The 19,209-nt window shown below is 50.4% G+C and overlaps 1 protein-coding gene across 5 annotated transcripts in view; it reads right to left on the reverse strand.

The window, feature by feature from the left end:
• Nucleotides 1-5,491: 5,491 nt before the first annotated feature.
• The window catches only part of LCK (LCK proto-oncogene, Src family tyrosine kinase), a 35,004-nt gene continuing 21,286 nt past the window's right edge, over nucleotides 5,492-19,209 (reverse strand). Inside the window, exons 1-13 of one of the 5 annotated variants that reach the window (XM_004025367.5) lie at nucleotides 17,387-17,500; nucleotides 17,180-17,289; nucleotides 16,796-16,877; nucleotides 16,531-16,621; nucleotides 16,195-16,293; nucleotides 15,942-16,045; nucleotides 15,503-15,652; nucleotides 15,077-15,229; nucleotides 14,780-14,959; nucleotides 11,808-11,884; nucleotides 11,561-11,714; nucleotides 11,345-11,476; nucleotides 5,492-6,142 (exon numbers count right to left, since the gene is read on the reverse strand). In XM_004025367.5, coding sequence (XP_004025416.1) covers nucleotides 5,940-6,142; nucleotides 11,345-11,476; nucleotides 11,561-11,714; nucleotides 11,808-11,884; nucleotides 14,780-14,959; nucleotides 15,077-15,229; nucleotides 15,503-15,652; nucleotides 15,942-16,045; nucleotides 16,195-16,293; nucleotides 16,531-16,621; nucleotides 16,796-16,877; nucleotides 17,180-17,284 — 1,530 coding nt within the window. In that variant the 5' untranslated portion in view covers nucleotides 17,285-17,289; nucleotides 17,387-17,500 and the 3' untranslated portion in view covers nucleotides 5,492-5,939. Of the gene's footprint in view, nucleotides 6,143-11,344; nucleotides 11,477-11,560; nucleotides 11,715-11,807; nucleotides 11,885-14,779; nucleotides 14,960-15,076; nucleotides 15,230-15,502; nucleotides 15,653-15,941; nucleotides 16,046-16,194; nucleotides 16,294-16,530; nucleotides 16,878-17,179; nucleotides 17,290-17,386; nucleotides 17,501-19,209 lie in introns of those variants that run through there. The other 4 variants (XM_004025368.5, XM_055390673.2, XM_019014562.4 and 1 more) reach the window with 4 other exon arrangements.

Genomic DNA, 19,209 nt, shown 5'->3' on the forward strand with positions numbered 1-19,209 from the left:
CGGGGGAGGAAAGCAGCTCTGTAAACTTAACAGTACCACTTCGTCGTGAAAAGCGTGCTTGGAGATCGGAGGCCAACTTTCTGATTTTACGGAGAATAAACCGAGGCCTACAGGGGAAAAGTGACTTGCACAAGGTCACTCAGCCAATAAAAGGGCTGAACCTGGGTTAGAAAGCGAGTTTGTGACCGCAAAGGAGGGCTACAGAAAAATAATTTAAAAAGAAAAGCAACACGCGGGTTTGGAGAGGAAGAAACTGACAAGAAAGGGAAAGAAAGCTAATGTTTGTCGAGGGGCTGCTGTGTGCCAAGTACTGTGCGACAGTTTACCAATGTTATTTCAGTTTTTCCTCAAAAGAGCTCTCGGCCAAGGGCTTTTTACCTCCATTTTACAGGACAGGATAAAGAAGTTCAGACTTCTGTGAATTATTCAAAGTTACACAAAGTAATTAAATTCAATTTTTCAATTGTACAGGGTTTTTTGAATGCCTTCTTTGCACCAGAGGCACTGTAACAAAGTGACAGAACCCAGCCTTTCAGACTCCAAAACCTACCTCCCTGATGCACTCACCCAGGATGACTAAGTAGGCGTCTCTTTAGACAGGAGGAAATGGGATTATCCTATGATAGGAGGGCAGGTTTCCTTTCTTTTCTTTCGGTTTTTTTTTTTTTTTTTTTTTTTTTTTTTGAGACAAGAGTTTCGCTCTAGTTGCCCAGGCTGGAGTGCAATGGTGTGATCTCGGCTCACCACAATCTCTGCCTCTGGGTTCAAGCGGTTCTCCTGCCTCAGCCTCCTGAGTAGCTGGAATTACAAGCATGTGCCACCATGCCCGGCTAATTTTGTATTTTTAGTAGAGACTGGGTTTCTCCGTGTTGGTCCAGGTGGTCTCGAACTCCTGACCTCAGGATCTGCCCACCTCGGCCTCCCAATATGCTGAGATTACAGGCGTGAGCCACAGCGCCCGGCCTAGGAGGGCAGGTTTCTCAGCCTGGTAGCTAATGACATTTTGGGCCAGGTAATGCTTTTTTGTAGGAAGCTGTTCTGTGCATTAACAGCTTCTGTGAAGCTGTTCTGTGCCTGGGCAACTAGAGCGAAACTCTTGTCTCAAAAAAAAAAAAAAAAAAATTAAGCAGCATCCTTAGCCTCTACCCACTAGATGCCAGTAGCACCTTCCCCCCAGGCTGTGACAACCAAAGTTGTCTCTAGACATTGCCAAGTACTGTGCAATAGCTTTACCATTGGGTTGGGGGGAAGATTAGTGGGGTGTAAGGGAGTGTGAAATTGCCCCCAACTCTACCATTAAGAACCACTCCACCAGATCATCAATTATCAACTGATCATCACTGAAAGCTGAAAGACCTAAAAGCGCAATGCTGGGCTATTAAAATAACTACAATAATGTCAATATTTAATGAGTGCTTCCTATGTGCCAAACATTGCTCTAAGTTAGCCGCCGACTTGTGGTCCTACAGTCAACAAGAGGCTGGGCACAGTGGCTCACGCCTGTAATCCCAACACTTTGGGAGGCCAAGAAGGGTGGATCACTTGAGCTCAGGAGTTCGAGACCAGCCTGGGCAACATGGCAAAACCCCATCTCTACAAAAAATAGAAAAATTACCCAGGTGTGGGGGCGCGCTCCTGTAGTTCCAGCTACTCAGGAGGCTGAGGTGGGATGATGGCTTGAGCCCAGGAGACAGATGTTGCAGTGAGCCAAGATCATGCCACCACACTCCAGCCTGGGCAATAGAGCCAGGCCTTGTCTCAAACAAAAGAAAACAACAAGATACATCTTTATGCCTCTTTAGAGGGTGTTTGGGACTTGTGTTTCTCACTCAGAAACTGCATTTGAGTCATTAATCATAAGGTAACAGAAAATCTAAGACTGGGTGGCTCTATAATAGAAACAGCAAAGGGCCAGGGAACAAATTCTACTCCCAGTTCTCTGTTGCTAATTCTCAGCTAGCCCTGGGTGGATTTACTTAACCATTCTGGGCCTCCATTTCCCTTGTTATAAAATGGGGAGGAGGCCAGGCGCAGTGACTCACGCCTGTAATCCTAACAATTTGGAAGGCTGAGGTGGGCAGATCACCTGAGGTCAGGAGTTCAAGACCAGCCTGGCCAGCGCGGTGAAACCCCGTCTTTACTAAAAATGCAAAAATTAGCTGGGCGTGGTGGTGTGTGCCTGTAGGTCCCAGCTACTTAGGAGGCTGAGGCAGGCGATTCGCTTGAAACCGGGAGGTGGAGGTTGCAGTGAGCCGAGATCAGGCCACTGCATTCCAGTCTGGATGACAGAGTGAGACTCTGTCTCAAATAAATAAGAAATAAAATAAAATAACAAAAATGGGGAGGATAGGAATACAAAGTTCATTGACGCTATGGCTGTACACAGTATCCCAAAGAGAAGAGTGTGGGGATCAGATGAGATCATGAGGTGTGGCAGCAGGTCAGTCAGGTGATAGATTTACATTATTATGACTCAGATGCTCTTTGTTTGCATATATATATATATATATATATATATATATATAAATTTTTTTTTTTTTTAGACGAAGTCCCTCCCAAAGTGCTGGGATTACAGGCATGAGCCACCACACCTGGCCCTTTTTTTGTATATTTTTAAAATTACAAAAAATAAATAAAATAAAAATTAAAATTAAAAAAATAAAAAATAAAAATTAGAGGCCGGGCGCTGTGGCTCACTCCTGTAATCCCAGCAGTTTGGGAGACCGAGGCGGGCAGATCACCCAAGGTCAGGAGTTTGAGACCAGCCTGGCCAACATGGCGAAACCCCACATCTACTAAAAATATAAAAATTAGCTAGGCGTGGTGGCAGGTGCCTGTAATCCCAGCTACTAGGGAGGCTAAGGCAGAAGAATGGCTTGAACCTGGGAGGCAGAGGTTGCAATGAGCTGAGATCGTGCCATTCAGCCTCCCGAGTAGCTGGGATTGTAGGCACCTGCCACCACTCCCAGCTAATTTTTTGTATTTTTAGTAGAGACAGGGTTTCACTATGTTGGCCAGGCTGATCTTGAACTCCTGACCTTGTGATCCGCCTGCCCCGGCCTCCTAAACTGCTGGAATTACAGGTGTGAGCTACCGTGCCTGGCCGACATTTCCCTATCTTTCATCAAACACTCTGCCATCCTCAGGTATCTTTAATTTTCTCACTTTTTAATGGAAATGTGGGTGCAAAAAACCATTTTCTTTATTATACCATTTATTAAATGGTATAATACCATAATATAATTTTCTTTATTATACCATTTATTGAACCATTTATCTTTATTATAAGAACAACAAGCATGAGCTTGGTGGTAAATAGCTACTAACACTCAGTTTCATTGTCTAAGACCAACAGGGAGTGGTGGGGACTCTGGCAAAGGTAGAGTTCAGGCCCTACCTGGAGGGGTGGCCATTATTCAGCTCCATGAGGACAGGTAAGTCCAACATAGCTAAATCTTCCCTTTTTTTTTGAGATGGGGTTTCGCTCTCTTTTTTGCTCTGGCTGGAGTGCAATGGCAGGATCATGCTCACTGCAGCCTTGACTTCCTGGGCTCAAACTATCCTCCTAAGTAGCTAGGAATACAAGCTTGCCTCCTGAGTAGCTGGAGCTGCAGGTGTGCACCACCACACCCTGCTAATTTTTTTTTTTTTTTTTGGTAGAGACAGGGTTTTGCCATGTTGTCCAGTCTGGTCTTAAACTCCTGGGCTCAAGCAATCTGCCCACCTTGGCCTTCCAAAATGCTGGGATTATAGGAGTGAGCCAACGCACCCAGCCCCTATTTTTCAAGAGAAGGCAGAAATCTGTAGTTTTATGCAAAATCTCCCCAGTTTTATAAACTGACTAACTCAGTCTATTTTCAAGACAGCAGTAAGAGCCATCCTTTTAAAATGTAAGTCAGGGCTGGACACTATGGCTCACGCCTATAATCCCAGCACTTTGGGAGGCTGAGGAAGATGGATCACTTGAGCTTAGGAGTTTGAGATCAGCCTGGGCAACATGGTGAAACCCCATCTCCACCAAAAATACAAAAAATTAGCCGGGAGTGGTGGTGTATGCCTGTGGTCCCAGCTACTTAGGAGGCTGAGGTGGGAGGATTGTTTGAGCCCAGGAGGCAGAGGCTGCAGGGAGCCGAGATTTCACCTTTGTTCTCCAGCCTGGGTGACAGAGTGAGACCCCATCTCAATTAAAAATAAAAAAAAGAGGCCGGGTGTGGTGGCTCACACCTGTAATCCCAGCACTTTGGGAGGCCGAGGCAGGCAGATCACAAGGTCAGGAGATCCAGACCATCCTGGCTAACACGGTGAAACCCCATCTCTACTAAAAATACAAAAAAATTACACAGGCTTGGTGGTGGATGCCTGTACTCCCAGCTACTCGGGAGACTGAGGCAGGAGAATGGCGTGAACCCAGGAGGCAGAGCTTGCAGTGAGCCGAGATTGCGCCACTGCACTCCAGCCTGGGCGACAGAGCAGGACTCTGTTTCAAAAAATAAATAAATAATAAAAATAAATAAATAAAATAAAATGTAATTCAGATCATATCAGCTTTGCAGAGATTCCTGCAAAGTTTCCTCAAAATGGCTTCTGCAGAGGCCACAAGGCCCCAGACCTGTAGGATCTATCCCCCTCTCTCAGAGCATGCCCGGTAAATGCCTGCCTCACCCTGTTCCCTCTGGCTGACTGCTCCTCCCCCTCCTCCATACAAGGCTCACTCCTTCACCTTGGAATCTTTGCTCAAAAGCCACCTACCTTCTCAATGAAGCCTTCCCTTTTTTTTTTTTTTTTTGAGACAGGATCTCCCTTCGTCGCCTACTCTGGAGTGCCACAGTGGCACAATCATATCTCAAGCAATCCTCATGCCTCAGCCTCCTGATCTGCTGGGACCACAAGCATGAGCTACTATGCTCAGCTAAGTGTGTTTGATTTTTTAAAACTTTTTTTGAAGACCAGGATCTTACTCTGTTGCCCAGGGTAGCCTTGAACTCCTGGCCTCAAAAAAGTAGTCCCAGGTACTTGGGAGGCTGAGACAGGAGGAGCATTTGAGCTGGAGAGGTTGAGGCTACAGTGAGCCGTGATCATGCCACTGCACTCCAGCCTGGATGAAAAAGCGAGACCCAGTCTCAAAAAAAAAAAAAATCTGAGGATAGTTACAGATTTATTTGTTCCTCCTCCATTCCCGCTGCTTCATTTGACTAGCCTTAAAAAAACAAAATCTGAGGTCAAATATAGCCCTTGAACCAGTGAAAAATGCTGTTGCCCTTTTATAATGGGGAGGAAGGTCCTTTGACACACCCATTCCCTAAGGGATTCCAGGTAGGAGTCACCCTGAATCCTTTGGGGAGGAGTAAGGAGCACTGTCCCATTTGAAGGGGTCTGCAGAGCCTCCAGACATCCACTCATCCCATCTTTCACCCCAACTCAGGGTGACCTAATTACCATTTTCTTAACCCCCACTGCCCACCCACAAAGAGTGGACAGCAAAGAGATGTACAACAGTCATCAACAGACATTTATTGAGCTCCTGATGTGTGCCAGGCCAGGCACCAAGGAGGAGCACACAGAGGTATTAGATAAAGTCCTGGCCCTTGAGGAACTTCTGGATGATCTGAGGAAAGAAAAGTAGGTGGGCAGAAGCTTCTGTCAATCCCAGGCTTCTCCCCTCTCTCTGTGGTCTCAGGAAATGGGAGAGCCAGAAAGGGGTACCTTGTACAGTGTCCAAGACATACATGCACAGGCTACACATGTACAGGACACATGTGCAGAGTCCACACAACTACAGGACACGTGTACAGACACAAGGTGCATATGTGTCACATGTGGGTGGGATTCATGTGCAGAGTCCATATGTGCATAGGCCATGTGACTATGGCACAAGAACTCCATCTCCCCAAGTCAGGCTGGAGAGAAAGGGGGAGAACCCCAGGGCCTCTCAAGGCCTCTCAAGGCTGAGGCTGGTACTGGCCCTCCGTGGCCGTGAAGAAGTCCTCCAGCACACTGCGCAGGTAGTCAAAGGTGGGCCGGTCCTCTGGGCGCTCCTTCCAGCACAGCCTCATGAGTTGGTACAGCTCCTCTGGACAGTTGTCAGGGCGCACCATGCGGTAGCCTCGCTCCAGGTTCTGAATCACCTCTGGGTTGGTCATCCCTAGGGGTTGATGGGAGAAAGGACATCAAGGTCAGGCACTGGAAGCCCACAGGCAAGGGTAATGTTCGGAGTATTTAACTGGCACAGTGTGAGCACCAATCCAAAAGAATCTTGGTCTTCATCAATGGTAAGGTCACACTAGAGGTACTTGTTGAATGTCAGTCACACCACTTGGAGTGCCTGGTATAGATTATTTCCTTTTTTTTTTTTTTGAGATGCAATTTCACTCTTGTTGCCCAGGCTGGAGTGCAATGGTGCGATCTCGGCTCACCGCAACCTCCACCTCCCAGGTTCAAACAATTCTCCTGCCTCAGCCTCTCGAGTAGCTGGGATTACAGGCATGCACCACCACGCCGAGCTAATTTTGTATTTTTAGTAGAGACGGGTTTCTCCATGTTGGTCAGGCTGGTCTTGAACTCCTGACCTCAGGTGATCCGCCCGCCTCAGCCTCCCAAAGTGCTGGATTACAGGCGTGAGCCACCGTGCCCAGCTGATTATTTACTTTAAAAAAATGTTTTAGATAAGGGATCTCACTATGTTGCCCAGGCTGGAGTGCAGCAGCTGTTCACAGGCACAATCATAGCACATTGCAAATTTGAACTCCTCGGTTCAAGTGATCCTTTCACCTCAGCCTCCTAAATAGCTGGACAACAGGTGCACACCACCGCGACCCGCTCCCCTGGTGTAAATTAAATGCTCAATAAGACACACATGTTAGTTGTGGAACCTTGGGCGAGCCCAGTTTCCTTATTTGGAAAATAGAGTAAATAACTGTTCCTACCTCACAGAATTGTTATGAGGATTGAATGAGATTGTGCACAGAAAGCATCAAATATAGTGCACAGGCCAGGCATGGTGGCTCATGCCTGTAATCCCAGCACGGTGAGAGGCCAAAGCAGGCAGATCACTTGAGGCCAGGAGTTCAAGACCAGCCTGACCAACATGGCAAAACCCCATCTTTACTAAAAATACAAAAATTAGCCAGGCTTGGTGGTATGGGCCTGTAGTCCCAGCTATTTGGGAGGCTGAGTCACAGTAATTGCTTGAACCTGAGAGGTGGAGGTGCAGAGTTGTAGTGAGCTGAGACTGCACCACTGCACTCCAGCCTGAGCAACTCAAGCCAGACTCTTGTCTCAAAAAAAATAAAAATAAAAGTAATATATATATATATATACATACACAGAAAGCATGAAATCTATCCAGGCACAGAAGGTCTGGATCGGAGATGCTTCATAAAGGGCACCTGAGGCCATCTGCGGTGGCTCACGCCTGTAATCCCAACACTTTGGGAGGCCAAGCCGGGTGGATCACCTGGGGTCAGGAGTTTGAAACCAGCCTGGTCAACATAGTAAAACCCTGTCTGTACTAAAAAAATACAAAAATTAGCTGGGCGTGGTGGCACACACCTGTAATTCCAGCTACCCGAGAGACTGAGGCAGGAGAATCGCTTAAACCCAGGAGGTAGAGGTTGCAGTGAGCTGAGATCATGCCACTGCACTCCAGCCTGGGCGACAGAGACTCTGTCTGAAATAAATACATAAATAAATAAATAATAAAGGGCACCTGGGATTATTATTATTTGGTAGGAATGATGAGACGGTCAGGGCCCAGGGCAGGATGGGCACCCACAACCAAGACAGTGGTGAGGTCTCTCCAGTTTTAAGACCAGGCACATGACATCCTGCATCAGGAAGCCAAATGGACCCTGGGCCTCGCAAAGCAGACCTTGCTTGGGCTTGAGAAGGTTCCCCAGGCCCCTCCATGACCCAGATGAAATAGTCTTTGGGCTGGTTCCCTCCCTTTATGCTGGTCCTGGCCCCTCTGGCAGGCTTTTGGCATGTAGACCCCAAGAAGAGCTGCTCTGGAGAACTACATGATCACAGCAGTAACATAGCTCCCTCCTTCCCTATTTCTAAATTGCTCATGTAGTGTCTGGTTTCTCCTTCAGTCTTCTGAACAAACATTGTGACAAGCAGTTCCCAAAGACCAGAACCTTATAGGGTATTTACAAAATCAAAGTTTTGCTCCTGGAAAGCTTGGGACTAAAGCCTGGTCAACAGAGACCCTTTTTCCCCAGGACTTGTACAAGGGAGCCTCTGCCTATGGGACTCTCACAATTTTTTTTTTTTTTTTTGAGACAGAGTCTCGCTCTGTTGCCCAGGCTGGAGTGCAATGGTACAGTCTCGGCTCACTGCAACCTCCGCCTCCCATGTTCAAATGATTCCCCTGTCTCAGCTTCCCAAGTAGCTGGGACTACAGGGGCATGCCACCACACCCGGTTAATTTTTGTATTTTTAGTAGAGATGGGGTTTCACTATGTTGGTCAGGCTGGTCTCCACCTTCTGACCACGTGATCCGCCCATCTCAGCCTCCCAAAGTGCTGGGATTGCAGGCGTGACCCACCACGCCTGGCTGGGACTCTCACATTTTAAAACTGGGGCATAGGAGGACATAGGCCACGGAACTAAACACCCATGGCCAGAGTTAAGGGTGCAAGCCCTTAACTAAATCCAGCTAAATCCAGGCTAAATCCAGCCTGCGTATAGCCCACAGATCCACTTTGGATTGGCTGGCCCTAGAGTGGTTTTATTTATTTATTCATTTAATTAATTTATTTATTTAATTTATTTATGTTTATTTTTGAGATGGACTCTCACTCTGTCACCCAGGCTGGAGTGCAACGGCGTGATCATGGCTCACTGCAACTTCCGCCTCCAGGGTTCAAGTGATTCTCCTGCCCTAGCCTCTTGAGTAGCTGGGACTACCGGTGCCCAACACCACGCCTGGCTAATATTTTTGTATTTTTAGTAGAGGCAGGGTTTCACCATGTTGGCCAGGCTGGTCTCAAACTCCTGACCTTGTGATCCACCCACCTCAGCTTCCCAAAGTGCTGGGATTACAGGTGTGAGTCACCGTGCCCGGCCCCTAGAGCGCTTTTAAACAATTTGAATCAATCGCCAATAAATGGAAATGAACAAAATTTCCTAAAACTCCAAGTTTGGGCTTCTCTTAAAAAAACAAAAGATCTGTTTTTTTGGGTCCCCCACGCCTTAATTGCAGCCATCTGCTGGAGCAGCTGCAAGTTTACCAAGGTCCCCATTTCTCCCCATTGTCTCCCTGACCCTAATGCTATATGTCAGTTGCCATTTATCATCATGCTTTCACTGCCTATTTTCTTCTAATAGATACATTCCCTATGGGTTTGCCTCTGCGGGAACAGGGAAGGAGCAGTGAGGACCCCTGGCAGGATAACTGGAGAATATTTCTGTATTTCCAGCTCCAGCACTACCCCTGGACGCTGGTTTGGGGCAAGCCCAGGGCAGGGAAGCCCCTCAGCTTTTCACCTGTCTCCAAGGTGGTTGATTTTGTTTTTGTTTTGAAACAGAGTCTCGCTTTGTCGCCCAGGCTGGAGTGCGGTGGCATGATCTCAGCTCACTGCAATCTCTGCCTCCCGGGTTCAAGCAATTCTCCTGCCTCAGCCTCCTGAGTATCTAGGGTTACAGGCGCGTGCCACCATGCCCAGCTAATTTTTATATATTTTTTTTTTAGTAGAGACGGGGGTTTCACCATGTTGGTCAGGCTGGTCTCGAACACCTGACCTTGTGATCCACACGCCTCGGCCTCCCAAAGTGCTGGGATTACAGGTGTGAGCCACTGCATCCGGCTTTCCAAGGTGTCTTTACCTTCCTTGGAGCAAAGGTCTGTTCACCTTGCTCTGGGGATATGGGAAGCTTCTACAAATCTAGCCACTGTGCCGCATGACCTCCCTACTCCTATCTTTGTGCTCCATTTCCTTTCCCCAGAGTTTCTTAGCAAGTTCCTTTCAAAAATTCCATCCCTGTCTTGGCTGAATTCAGGGGTAAAGTGCTTTGTCCAGGAGATGGTGGGAGGAGTCAGTGTATACTGACAACCTACTATGAGTCAGGCTTTTTCACAAATGGTCTCTCATTTTTTCTTTTTTCTTTTTCTTTTTTTTTTTTGAGACAAGTTCTCTCTCTGTTGCTCAGGCTGGAGTGCAATAGAACAATCATGGCTCACTGCACCCTCAACCTCCTGGGCTCAAACGATCCTCCCACCTCAGCTCCCAAATAGCTGAAACTACGGGTGTGTGCCACCATGCCCAGCTAATTTTTAATTTTTTTTTTTTTGTAGAGATGGAGTCTCTCTTTTTCTTGTTTTGAGACAGGGTCTTGGTCTGTTGCCCTAGGCTGGAGTGCTATGGCATGGTCTTGGCTCACTGCAACCTCTGCCTCCCTGGCTCAGGTGATCCTCCCACCTCAGCCTTCTGAGTAGCTGGGACTAGAGGCACATGCCACCAAACCTGGCTAATGTTTGTTTTTGTAGAGGTGGGGTTTCGACCAGTTTCCCAGGCTGGTCTCGAACTCCTGGGCTCAAGCAGTCCTCCCACCTTGGTCTCCCAAAGTTCTGAGATTATAGGCATGAGCCACTGTACCTGGCCTAGTCTCTTATTTTTAGTATCAGGAAACTGAGGCTTAGAGAAGTGAAGTGACTAGCTTCACTAGTAACAGTAATGATCTGAACAAAGCCAGACAGAAAGTTAGCAACAGTGGCAGATCTGCTGATAAAAGGTAGGCCTCTTGTTCCTGAGCTAGATCTTCTTCTACCATACTAGGCTGCCTGTGCCAGAACTAAAGAAAAGAGCTGGGGCCGGGTGTGGTGGCTCACGCCTGTAATCCCAACACTTTGGGAGGCCGAGGCAGGCCAATCACGAGGTCAGGAGATTGAGGCCATCCTGGCTAACATGGTGAAACCCTGTCTCTACTAAAAATACAAAAAATTAGCTGCGCATGGTGGCACGTACCTGTAATCCTAGCTATTTGGGAGGCTGAGGCAGGAGAATCACTTATACCCAGGAGGTAGAGGTTGCAGTGATCCGAGATGGCACCACTGCACCCCAGCCTGGGAGACAGAGCAAGACTCCGTCTCAAAAAAAAAAAAAAAAAAAAAAAAAAAGAAAAAGAGAAAAAGAAAAGAGCTGGGGTTATTAAAGAGAGATACAGAGATGGAAGCCAGCCCTGGGAGATGTGGCATCTGCCTGGGGATGTTGGACTCATACCCCTGAGAGGATAGAGGAGATGCAGCTACAAAGTTTCAGATTCTGAGACTGGAAAGAATTGAATGGGAAGACATGGACTTGCTGCCCTTCCCATCACCCTTTCAGTTCCTGCCCTTGGCTCTAACCTGGGTAAGGGATGCGGCCGTGGGTGACAATTTCCGTCAGCAGGATTCCAAAAGACCACACATCTGACTTGATGGTGAATGTCCCGTAGTTAATGGCTTCTGGCGCTGTCCACTTAATGGGAAACTTGGCCCCTAAGGAGGAGGCAGAGTGAGGTCACCTGGGTCTGCTTGGCCAGACCCAGCAGGGCCCAGACCACCCTTAAATCTCACACGTACCCTCCCTGGCTGTGTACTCGTTGTCCTCAATGAGGCGTGCTAGGCCAAAGTCTGCAATCTTGCAGCTCAGGGTGTCAGACACCAGAATGTTGGCAGCCCGAAGGTCACGATGAATATAATTCCGCTCTTCAATGAATGCCATGCCTTCTGCAATCTGCAGGCCAAACACAGATCAGCGGTCCTGAGCCAGATGTCTTCACATCACTGGCCTGTTCCCTTGCCCAGCCCCCCTCCCCAGTCTCCTTACTTGGGCTGCCATGTCCAGGAGTTTGTTGATGGTCAACTTGATGCCTGAAGGGGTCTTCAGAAAATCCACTAGACTCCCTGTGGGCAGAAGCAAGAGTTGCTGGCCCAAGTTGTCCCAGGGGGAGGCCCCCAGACCTTTCTCCTCCAACTGGGAGTCTAGAAGTGTGTCTGACATGTGAAAAGGAAGATTGAAGAGTGAGAATGGAGGAGTGTGTGTTCAGGGTAAGGATGCCCAGGATATGTAAAGGTTTTTTTGCGGAGGGGCTAGGGTAGAGCATGCTGGGAGGGATCTGTAGGTTTTTCATCACCAATAAGGTAGAACCTAGAATCCTCAACTAGTATCCTAAGCTTGGCATGGTCCACACTGGTAGCTTCTTCTCTTTCCCCCGCTCTGCCTTTGACTTCAAACACTTTAGCAATTTTGAGATCCTGCACTCAGACCACTAGGCTCTCACCCCAAAGCCTCTTTGTTTCATCTCTGCCTGCTAAAAAAAATTCTACTTTTCTTTCATGGCCCAGCTAGACTGCCCCTCTAGGAAGCCTCTCTAGATCCTACCAGGCATAATAAACTGGATCATCATCTACACTTCCATGGGCATGCTGGAACTTTCCCATGGCACAAACTCTGGTTTCCCCAGTAGCTGTAACTAAAATCAGGTTTCCCTGACAACAGGAACCTTGTTTCATCCATCTATGTTCCTGGTGCCCAGCCGAGAGTAAGAAACAATAACTATGTGCTGAATATATTGGATGGAATAAGAAAGAGGAGGTCTGGGGGTCTGAGGGACCACCCTCTCTAATAGTGGAGGGCAGCTGGACATGGATGGGAGTTGCTAGGATGCAATGAGTGACCAATGGCCCTTCCCAAGAGATTAAAACCCTGTAAAAGGATGACAGCAACCTGAGTGTCCCCACTTTGAGTGCTGAACTAGTTACCAAAGATAAAGACCTCACCTACACACAGCAAATACATAGACATAGATATACTGCCATTCTTCCATTGTATCCATGGCAGATGTTACTAATCATTCCTGGCACTCACTTCCAATGAACCTCAGAATCCTTCTCCAGCACTACAAGCAACTACCAATCAAAGTCGATACACATGATAGGCTGGGCATGGTGGCTCACACCTGTAATCCCAGCACTTTGGGAGGCCAAGGCGGGAGGATCACCTGAGGTCAGGAGATCGAGACCAGCCTAGCCAACAAGGCGAAAACCTGTCTCTGCTAAAAATACAAAAATTAGCCAGGGATGGTGGCACATGCTTGTAGTCCCAGCTACTTGGGAGGCTGAGGCATGAGAATCATTTGAACCCAGGAGGGGGAGGTTGAAGTGAGCCGAGATCATGCCACTGCACTCCAGCCTGGAGGACAGAGTGAGACTCAAAAAAAATAAAAGATACACATGACATAATCTATTTGCCATTTCCCATTAGCCAATGAACAGCTTGTTTCTCTTCCTGAAAAAAGGATAGATCTTACACTCCCAAAGAATCAGAGCCAGATAACAGCAACAAACTTGTTGATCAGTTACTATATGGTAGCCATAGTTTTGTGGGTTTTTTGTTTTGAGACAAGGTCTCGCTCTGTTACCCAGGTTGGAGTGCAGTGGTGCAATCACAGCTCAGTGCAGCCTCAACCTCCTGGGCTCAAGTGATCCTCCCACCTCAGCCTCCCAAGTAGCTGGGACTACAGGCATACACCACTATGCCCAGCTAATTTTTAAACATTTTTTTGTAGGAATGAGGTCTCGCTATGTTGCACAGACTGGTCTTGAACTTCTGGGCTCAAGTGATCCACCCACCTTGGCCTCCCAAAGTGCTGGAGTTATAGGCTTGAGCCACAGCACCTGGAAGTAGGCATAGTTCTAACTGCTCTGTATGCATTAATTATTTCATCCTCACAAGACCCTGTGAGGAAGTTACTAATGCGTTATTATAGTAGGAAACCATGGCAGAAAGAGGTGATATAATTATCACGAAGCCATAAAATCATGAAGCCAGGCTTCTGACCCAGGCAGTCAGACTCTAGAGGCCTTGATGAATACTCTGTATTATTTCTGGTGAGCCCATTTAGATTTCTGCTGTTATACTTGGGGAAACTGAGCACCAGAGACAGTGCAGGCACTTGGCCTGTCCCACAGCAAATTGGTGTGAACAAAGCTGAAGCTAGAAACTCATATTCCTCTTCCTGGGGCTCTCACTCTGTCCAGTAACAGACCAAGAGGGGTGCAGGGGTGGGGGTCTCACTCAGAACTGAAAAAGAGGGCTTTGGGGGCAGATCTGCCCTCCTAGGGCTCAGGGGCAGAAGGGAGAGAAACAGGGCTAGGGACCCACTTGCTTTCTGAGATCAAGCATCCTGAGATCAAGGTAGGGCTTTGAAGAAGGCAAACAGAATGGCAGGTTAGGGAAGGTTGGGGTGAATGCTCTTCCAGAACATTCTTGCCACCTTAGGCTTGCCCCCAGACAGGATCAGATCAGAGGATACACCTTTTTCTCATGCCTGGAGGTGAGTCTTTTTTTTTTTTTTTTTTTTTTTTTTGACACAGAGTCTTGCTCTGTCACCCAGGCTGGAGTTCAGTGGCATGATCTCAGCTCACTGCAACTGTAGCCTCCACCTCCCGGATTAAAGGGATTCTCCTGCCTCAGTCTTCTGAGTAGCTGGGATTACAGGCATGCGCCACCACACCTGGCTACTTTTTGTATTTTTAGTAGAGACGGGGTTTCACCATATTGGTCAGGCTGGTCTCGAACTCCTGACCTCGTGATCTGCCCGCCTCGGCCTCCCAAAGTGCTGGGATTACAGGCCTGAGCCACCGCGCCCGGCTGGAGGTGAGTCTCCAGGGGCCAGGAAAGCTCAAGAAACCCTCCTTGCTTGAGCTTTGGGTCAGAAGAAAAGGTGTATTTCCACCCTCTGGCAGGGACAGCGGGGAGAGCAGTATCCCCTGGTAGCCGACTCGGGTAGCACCCACCATTCTCCATGTATTCAGTGATGATGTAGATGGGCTCCTGGGTGACCACAGCGTAGAGCCGAACCAGCCGCTGGTGTTGCAGCTGCTTCATGAGGTTGGCCTCGGCCAGGAAGGCGTCCGGGGACATGCTGCCCTGCTTCAGGCTCTTCACCGCCACCTTCGTGTGCCCGTTGTAGTACCCTGGGTCGGGGAAGGGAAGGAGTGGGAAGGTCGCCAGGCAGCTGTCCTGGGACTCTCATCACCTCAGCGGCCCCTCCCGTTCCCCTCTTCCCAGGCAGTCCTGGAGGCCACACTCACCCATCCACACCTCCCCGAACTGTCCAGCCCCCAGCCGCTCCACCAGCTTCAGCGTCTCCCTGGGAACCTCCCACTCGTCCTCCCACCACGGCTTCTGGGGCTTCTGGGTCTGGCAGGGGCGGCTCAACCGTGTGCACAGCCCATCTGAAGCATCTGCGAGGACGAGGGAGGGGTGAAGGCTGTCAATAGGGCAGGCCTCTTATTGACACCACCTCCCCCACTTCTCCAAGCCCCCATCTAGGTGAAGTGGACTAGCAGGGGGGTGTGGGGCTGTCACCCAAACACTTGGGGCCGTAGGGTCAGGTTCCACACCTCACCCACTGCGGGGAATGGAGGAGCGCATTGAAAGATGGATGGGGGACACCTGAGGGGGACTGAGGGGAGATAGGCTGATAGGGCACGGGGGAGGGGTCCCGTCGGGCTCACTGGTGTAATGGCGGACCAGTTCATGCAGGCCGGGAAAAGTGATTCGGGGGGAGATGTAGAAGCCACCGTTGTCCAGATTACGGATCTTGTAATGTTTCACCACCTCTCCCTGGTTCTGGTCGAAGTCCCGGACCGACAGTGAAAACGATCCTGAATGAATGAATGGATGGACAAAGCGACGACAGAACGCAGTGAGTCTGGCCCGCCACCGCGCCCCCACCTTGGGCTCACCCAGCACCCCCAACTCGGGGCCACCCCGCGCCCCCACCTCGGGCTCACCCCGCGCGCCCCCCTCCGTCTCACCCCGTGTCCCCACCTCGGGCTCATCCCGCGTCCCCCTCCGACTCATCCCGTGTCCCCACCTCGGGCTCACCCTGCGCCCCCCCTCGGGCACACCCCGGGGCACCCCCGCGCCCGGTCGAGACCGCCGCCCGCTCACCCGCGGTGCTCTCGCTCTCCCGGATGAGGAAGGAGCCGTGAGTGTTCCCGGGCGCCAGGAGCTGCCGCTCCGCGTCCTTGCGGCTCAGGTTCTTGAAGAACCAGCTGTGCAGGGAGGAAGCGAACGAAGGCCGTCGGCTGTCGTCGGATCTTCCTCCGTGGCCCTCAAGCCTTCACCGCCACCCCAGGCCCACTCCCTGCTCCAGGATCCCTAGATCTGCTCCCACCCACCCCCACGACGGGTCCCCACTTACGGTTCGGGCTCCAGGCTGTTCGCTTTGGCCACAAAATTGAAGGGGATGAAGCCTTCCTGGCCCGTGGTCAGGGACTGCGCCTTCCACCACTCGCCGCTCCTGCGCCACGGAGGTGGGTCAGTGTGGCTCGCTCAGCCGTCGACCTGAGACCCACCCTCAAAGACCCCTCTACCCCTTAAGCCAGCCTCCCCGAACCCTGGCTCAGCAATCCTGAGCCTCGAATTTTGTCCCAAGGGCGGCCACCCCGAGCTGGTCAAGGGTCGCAGGAGGGCTGCGGGTCGCGGAGATCGCCGCTCCCTCACGGACTCCGCCAGAGCAAGGTGGAGAGGGACTCACTGCTCCAGGATGCGGAGCTGTTCCCCCTTCTCAAAGCCCAGATCTCCGTCGTGAGAGGGCTCATAGCTGTGCAGAGCGATAACCAGGTTGTCTGTAAAGACAAGGGGCATCAGAGAGAACCGGGCTGGGATGGGCAGGAAGCCTGGAGTTACAGGGTGGGGGACAAGGAAGGCAAGACCGGGGAGAAAGTAGGTGGGGGAGAGGTGGAAGCCAACAGCCAGGGATCCGCAGGCCTTGTCTTTCAGGCCCTGCTGCCTGGGGTCACCTTGCAGTGGGGAAGCCGGCGGATTGGAGCCTTCGTAGGTAACCAGTGGGTCCCGCACCTCAGAGCCATTTCGGATGAGCAGCTGTGGAGTGGGGGATGAGGGTGGGGTCAGAAAGCAGAAGATTGGGTCAGACCCTGGCCCCCTTCCCCCCTGCCCTGCTCTCAGCCTCTCCAGCCTGGTTAGATGTTATCCCTGAGTTTACCAACTACTTGCTGTGTGATCTTAGGAGATTCCCTTCCCCTCTCTGGGCCTCTTTTCCTTTCTGTATTTCAGGGGAGAGGCCCACTCTATTCTTTCAAGGGCCTGTAGTGCTGGTCATTTCTTTCTCCTGGGTTGCATTCTCTACCCAACTCCCTCACCAAGGCCCCTGTCTCGCCTCTTACCGTGCCCTTGCCATCCAGTGGGACTATGGGATAATGGCAGTTCTCACACACATCGATGTTTTCCATCCAGTCATCTTCCGGGTGTGAGCTGCAGCCACAGCCCATGGTCCCTGAGGGAATGGAGAGGGGGCTGAAGGGGCTCCCCCAAGATCTGCTCCCCCAACATCAGATATCATGGGGCCTTGCCCTGGAAAGTTCCAAAAGTACCTGAGATTGTGAGATCCTGGGATCCCCATTCACCAGCCACAGAAAAGCTAAAATAGGGGGTCCCAGCTCCAAACCGGTGCTCCCTCTGAGCCCTCAGGCTACAAGTAAATTCACACACGGCCCCTGAGCCCTAGCTCCACCCTCCCACCTGGGATGGGCAAACCGCCACAGGCACCTTTGTTAGTCTAGTTACCCACTTCCTGCCTCTGCCCCCTCCCTCTCCCTCTGCCAGTACCCTGTGTTGGGAGGACCACCTCCTAGAGATGACACACACTTTCCCAAGCCTGGGAGAGACCTGACTTATCAGACCCTCCCCTACTGGAGAGGTGTGCACGCCCCACCTCCTATTATAATTCCCCTGTCTAGCTGAAGAGGCTGAGAAAGAGGCTTCTGCTCCCGAAGTCCACCATCAGGCCCCAGCTGTTCCCCTCACACAGCCCACAGCCATCTCACAGGGTTCCTTCAAACACGGGCTTGCTTCTCCCCAGCAGAAAACCCTCCAGTGACTCTGTTGGCCATAACTTTTTTTTTGTTTATTTGCCTGTTTTAGCAGTGGAATTTTTTTGTCTGATGAAATCAAGCAGAACTCCATAGATAAAGCGATAAATGTGTGCCTGTTTTGCCTGAAGCAGAGTGGGGCCCTCACTTTGAAGCCCCCGGAGTCCCTGCAGCTCCTCCTTCTCTAGGGCTGCTCCTCAGAGTGCTTGGAAAGCGCTGTCCTCAAAGTTTAATGTACCGTGCATTCCAGACCTTTCATATCAAGATCAAATCCACCTCCGCAGTCTATTCTGCTACACACACACTCTCTCACACACACACACTCACACACACCCTATACATATACACACCCTACACACACACACACTCTCACACACACACAGAGGCACCCCCATCCCACCTCCACAGAGGCATCCACACACACACACTTTCACATACACACACTTTCACATACACACACACTCACCCCTCACAGGTACCCCCCAACACACTCACACACAGACTCACCCTCCCACACACAGGCACCCACACTCACACTCAGTAGACACACACACTCACCCTCCACAAGTGCCCCCCCGACACACAGAGACTCACCCCCCACACACAGGCACCCACTCTCACACACATACCCACACACACATTCATGCACACACCCTATACACACAGGCTCCCACACCCACGAACACACACACTCATCCACACACCCACACAGTCACACCCACAAACACACACCCACATACACAAACACACGCATTCGCCCCCACACACACGCACTCACCCCCCCCACACACATTCTCCCCTCCCCCAACACACATTCATACACACACACAGGCACCTGCACACACCCACACCCATGCACACACCCACACACTCACCTTACACACACCCACAGGCATCCCCTCCATACATACCCCCACACACCCACACTCACACACACAAAAACACCCACACACAGGCACCCCCACACCCCCCCACACACACAGCCTGTGTTCTGAACTATTCTTGCCTTTCCCAAACACCCCATGCTATTTTCTTACTTAATGCCTTTGTACTTGTGGTTCTCCCTGCTTTGAAATGCGCGCCCTCTCTCTCTCTGTTTCTCTCTCTCTTTCTCTCTCTCTCTTGAGACAGGGTCTCCCTTCCTCTCCCAGGCTGAAGTGCAGTGGCACAATCCCCTTAGACCTCCTGGGCTCAAGCAATCTTCCCACCTCAACCTCCCCAGTAGCTGAGACTAAAGGTGCACACCATCATGCCCAGCTGATTATTTTTTTGTAGAGATGAGGTCTCACTATGTTGCCCAGTCTGGTCTCGAACTCCTGGGCTCA

The sequence above is a fragment of the Gorilla gorilla genome, chromosome 1, assembly GCF_029281585.2.
Source record: "Gorilla gorilla gorilla isolate KB3781 chromosome 1, NHGRI_mGorGor1-v2.1_pri, whole genome shotgun sequence".
NCBI lineage: Eukaryota > Metazoa > Chordata > Mammalia > Primates > Hominidae > Gorilla > Gorilla gorilla.